The sequence below is a fragment of the Peromyscus californicus genome, unplaced genomic scaffold (assembly GCF_007827085.1).
Source record: "Peromyscus californicus insignis strain IS unplaced genomic scaffold, ASM782708v3 Scaffold_13__1_contigs__length_99412109, whole genome shotgun sequence".
In the NCBI taxonomy this organism is placed as follows: Eukaryota; Metazoa; Chordata; class Mammalia; order Rodentia; family Cricetidae; genus Peromyscus; species Peromyscus californicus.
Window position 1 is genome coordinate 7,374,000 of NW_026294424.1, and position 5,073 is coordinate 7,379,072.

Here is a 5,073-nt window from a genome sequence, read left to right on the forward strand (position 1 = left end):
TCCCCAGCGCCCAGCATGCAGACACAGCTTCCACAGAGAATACTGCTCAGTAAGTACTTCCTTCCTTTCTGCCATCCCAGGGCACAGCTGTGCCAACTGGCTGCTGTGGGCACCTTCTGCCCCTTGGGAACTGTAGATCTGGCATCAGGTGAATGATGCTCATGAGAGGGAGAACGAGGAGGTCAGGGGTCCACTGAGACCCCAGAATACCCACAGATGGAGATGTGGTGTTCCTGGAGGGCTTCCAGAGGGAGGTGAGAGAGACTGTGTTGGTGCCCAGGGCATGAGGGAAGAGGATAGAGCGGGAAGAAGCTGGAGAAGCCGGAGGCAGGTGGGAGAGGAGCAGAAAAGGAAGTAGCAGGAGATCTGTGAGGAAGTACAGCAGGTCCTGGGATGGGCCCTTCTTCTTGTCCTGACTCAATTCCCAGGGTCTAGCTAGGGTAGATGGAAACTCAGCCGAGCCTCAGGGCCTCAGATCTGCATACACAGCCACACCCCCATGGGGACAAGTGAACACAGCCACCAATGTGGGTGGGGGTCTTCCCTCACACCGCTACAGGAAGGCTTACCTGCAGACCAGAACCCCCAGTGAACGGGGCAGGTACCCCAGGGCTTCACACAGTCTTGCGGGCACACCCCTACAGGCACTGGTCCACGTGCACCTGTTACGTGCTCACTGTGGGCCCTCGCTGGGAGTGTAGCTACAGACACCTGGGGAAGTTGGGGAGGGGACTGTGGTTGTCACGCCTGGGCTCCTGGCCCTCCCCAAGGGGCTGGTCGGTTTGTAGGAAGGGAAGGATGGTGTCACAGCCTTCCGGGCCATTGCACCACAGGCCCCTTCCGACCACGTGGCTGCCGGTGCCTGAGGGTGGGGGCCAGCGAGCTGGAACTGTGCTAGTCTACCCTCACCCCCACAACCTTCTTGGGGAGTCTCGGTGTCCCTGGAGTGTCCGTGTGTGGGGGTTTCTTGACTGAGGGGCAGGAAGGTCAAGGAGAGTTCTGGGCATGTGTGACCTGGGCAGGACTTTCTCTGGCACATACTTAACCTTTCAGTAGACTGGGTATCAGCACTGGCAGGCCCTGTGGGTGGAGAGTGCCTTCCCTAGCTCTGTGAACAGAACTCAGGTGACCTGATGCCCAAGGCTGCACCCAGGGCCACTCCATCCGTCCTACATGGAATGTTAAGGTCTGTATGGGAGTCAGGGACTTGACCAGTCAGTCTTAGGTCTAGACCAACCCTCGTGTGAGGCCAGACGTCTCATAGTGGACTCATCGCCTCGGCCCGTGCCCCAAGGTCAGGACAGGGATGTTGTGTGCAAACACCCAGCTTCCGTGCTTGGTAATTGCACCACCCCCTCACCCTGTTTGGTCTGTGTGGTGACTCACTGGGAAGGTGGCAGCCTCAGGGGGTGTCCTGTGCAGACCTAGTGCCTGCTGCATGCCCAGCTCTTGCTCTGAGCTGCACCCCCAGGCATAAGGGCTGTACATGCCACAAGTCAGGTAAACATACCCTTCCTTCTCTGCCCCAGGTCTGGCCCTCAGTCTCCTGTTCCTGAGCATGGCACAGGCCATACGCGGCTGCTCCAGCTCTTCCCCACAGCTCCTCAGCCAGCTGCAGAATCAGGCGAACATCACGGGGAACACGGGATCACTCATGGAGCCCTATGTAAGCCTCAGCCAGCCCTTAGGGCACGTGAGCCTCAGAGAATCTTGGGGACTAGTGAGAGTGAATGCAGAGAGGACCAGTAAGGGGCAGGTGGAGCTGCCTGGATCCCAACTCCATTCCCTGGTGGCCACCTGCTGTCTGGGTGGTTTGGCACTTTGTTTTAGATTCCCAGATGTGGTAGTGAGTGAACTAGTCCAATGCTTCTGCAGACCCTCACCCCATCCACTGCGTGCACAGTGACCCCCGGGGCCCTGGCACCACTCCCATCCCATTTCTGCGTCCCATCTCTGCTGTTCTGGGTTATCTCTTCTTTCTTGGCTTTTGTGTCTCTTTGCTGGGAAGATCTAGTGTGAAACACACAAGAGCTAGCATTTCAAAGGCAGCAAAGGCAGGTTCATCTGTGTGTATTTGGGGGCTTCTGGCATGCATCCCTCACTCTTTTCCTTCCTCAGATTCTCCTCCAAAGGCTGAACACATCTGCCCTCAGAGCTGCCTGTACAGAGTACCCTGTGACCTTCCCGAGTGAGGACACCCTGCGGGCACTGAGCAAGCCTCGCTTCCTGAACACTGTCCACGCCACACTGGGCAGAGTCTGGCGCCAACTGGGTGCTTTAAGACAGCAATTTACGAAGATTGAAGCTTTTCCAGAGCTGGAGAGGGCCAGGCAGAACATCCAAGGCATCAGAAACAATGTCTACTGCATGTCGCAGCTGCTCCACCATACCCTGGAGATACCCGAGCCCACACAGGCCGGTTCTGGGACCTCACCGTACACTTCCACAACACCAAGCGTTTTCCAGGCCAAGCTAGACAGCTGCCGCTTCCTGTGGGGCTACCACTGCTTCATGAGCTCAGTGGGGAGGGTCTTCAGGGAGTGGGGAGATGGCTCCAGCCGCAGCCGGAGACACAGCCCGAGACACAGCCCGCTCCAGGCCTGGCGCAAGGGAGCCCGCAGAATCAGACCCTCCAGGAGCAGCCAGAGCCCCATGTCCAGGGTCCAGGTGCCCCGGTAGCCTGAGGACACATTGATGGACACGGCATAGTCTGTGGATGCGGGATGTCACCTCTCAGAGGCTTTCCGAGATGCTCCTGCATTCAGAGCTGTGCAGAACAGCACTTTAAGGCGTGGCGTTGGGTGGCCCCTCCCACCACGGCTGGACTGTGAGGATAGTCAGGTTGTGGTGTCCTGCTCCAAGCCTCCAGTCCGAGTGGGGCGTCTGGGTCAGGCCACGTGGGGACTGCTTTCCATTGATTCAGGGGTCTGATGACACAAGCTGACTCACGGCTGGGCTGAACCCCCAGGCTGTTGGTCCTTTCCTCTCATGACTTGAAGCCGTTGCCTCCAGACTTCCTCCTTTCCCTGTGGCTGGGTTCCAAAGGCAAGGTCAGCTCCAGGGCTCTCTCCTGTGCCTCATCCCATTCAGACCAGACACCTGGACGTCTGGGAGACCTCACGTTTGACAGTTGCGACAGGGGCAGGGTGTCCTAAAAGGAGCACTGATCTAGGAGTTCAAGGGAAGAGAGCTCAGAACTCTGAGTCTCTGCGTGACTGTGGGCAGGACACTTTATGTATCCGAACGTCAGTCAGCGTTCTCTGTGGAAAGCTGTGTCGTGTGGTTGTGTGTGTGTGTCCTTATGTAAGGCCCCTCCGCCTGTCAGCTACTGGACTCTGTGGCATAAGGAGGACATCAAAGTCTCTGTAAATGGGAACATACGGTGCAAACGGTCGTGGGGTGGGTTTATGGGAGATCTCCCAGAGCCTGTAAGCCCCATCTTGGGTCCTCGCTGCTTGTTGCTCCCTCTGGTGGTGTATTGTGGAATTTTCACACGCTGAACCGGTCCTCCTGGAAGGGGACTCAAAAGCTGAAGAGCAATTACTTGGAGGGACATGACTAATTTATTGATTTTTTATCAGTTTTTAATCAGTTTTATATTTATAAGGCTTATTTATAATGTATATTTAATGTTAATATTTTGCTAACATATTTAAAACTTGCCGAGTTTCTAAAGTTGGCGTCAGTCTTTTCTCATGGGAGAAGATTTGGGGGCCCGCCTGTGGGGAGGTCTTTAGGTGGCAAGGCCAAAGATGTCTGTGCTCTGGGATGGGTTAGAGGTTTGAGAATCACTCAGAAAGGGAAGTCACATGGCCACAGCTGTGTCACACACGTGGGGCATCTCCTTTTCCTTAGTGGTGTGTGTGTGTGTGTGTGTGTGTGTGTGTGTGTGTGTGTGTGTGTGTGTGTGTGTGTGTTAGGCTTTTCCCGGGGAGATGCAACATACACACATCTATTCATCCCAGAATGGGAGCCCATGACAGACTAAAGTTCAAGTGCAAGCTGGTGAACCAATGAGTTTTATTAGTGTTGCATACAGGAGTGTGGGTGAAGGGTTACTCGCAGGAGCAGGGTGACCAAAAGCAGATCATCACTGCAAAGCCCACCCAACACAGACGACAGCTACAACGGAGCCTCTGAGTGGCGTCAGTTGGCAGTCCACTATCCCCTCCCCAAGTTATCGCCCCGGTGCCCTTCTCCAGCAGTACTCCTCACTTTCTGGGGAGGGTCCCTCCAGACTCTTGCAAGTTTTTGTTCTCCCAGACCCAGGATCTTTGGTTTACCTCCTGTGGCTCTTAAGCCTCCTGTCTCCGGGAGAGGTTTCAGTTCTGAGGAAATTGTCACAGAACCCTGTCACTGAACCTGGAGCTCACTGTTCCATAGGCTGTGTGCCTCTCCCTCCCCAGCTTGGGGGTTACAGACATAGGCCACCTGCCCCGCCCCCCTTAAAGATTGTATTTTTGTCTATGTATGTCTGTGAGTCTGTGCACATGAGTGCAGTGCTGGTGGAGGCCAGAAGAGGGCGTCAGAGCTCTTGGGACTGAAGTTAGAGATAGTTGTGAGAGCATGCACTGCTGTGATTCAAACCCAAGTCCTCTGGAAGACCAGTAAGTGTTCTTAACTGCTGAGTCATCTCCCCAGTCCTGGGCACACAGATTTTAACAACCAACATTTACATCTTTTTCTTTTTTAAATTATTTATTTATTTTTATATATGAGTGTTCTGCATATATATATCTGCTTGCCAGAAGAGGGCACCAGATCTCATTACAGATGGTTGTGAGCCACCATGTGGCTGCTGGAAATTGAACCCAGGACCTCTGAAAGAGCAGCCAGTGCTTTTAATAGCTAAGCCATCTCTTCAGCCCCACAAATTTACACATTAAAACAAAGCTAGATGGATGTACTCCCTCATATTGGCAGTTGTGTATACTCTATGGTTGTCTTGTTTGTGATTGGAGATAGTTTTATATTAGGAGTTTTTGGGCTGGGCAGTTGGTGGCACACGCCTTTAATCCCAGCACTCTGGAGGCAGAGGCTGGTGGATTTCTGAGTTGGAGGCCAGCCTGATCC

At 54.3% G+C, this 5,073-nt stretch overlaps 1 protein-coding gene across 1 annotated transcript; it reads left to right on the top strand.

Moving 5' to 3' along the window:
* Positions 1-272: 272 nt before the first annotated feature.
* Positions 273-3,588, top strand: Osm (oncostatin M). Its single transcript, XM_052735869.1, has 2 exons — positions 273-1,666; positions 2,119-3,588. The coding sequence occupies exons 1-2, from the start codon at positions 1,559-1,561 to the stop codon at positions 2,677-2,679; spliced, it is 669 nt and encodes a 222-aa protein (XP_052591829.1). The 5' UTR covers positions 273-1,558; the 3' UTR covers positions 2,680-3,588.
* The last annotated feature ends 1,485 nt before the right edge of the window (positions 3,589-5,073 follow it).

What these genes read in the sequence shown, in the direction of transcription:
- Osm (XM_052735869.1), top strand. Translation starts at nt 1,559, where the DNA reads ATGGCACAGGCCATACGCGGCTGCTCCAGCTCTTCCCCACAGCTCCTC. An exon ending in GATCACTCATGGAGCCCTAT is followed by an intron (nt 1,667 to 2,118) that starts GTAAGCCTCAGC and finishes TTCCTTCCTCAG; the next exon opens with ATTCTCCTCCAAAGGCTGAA.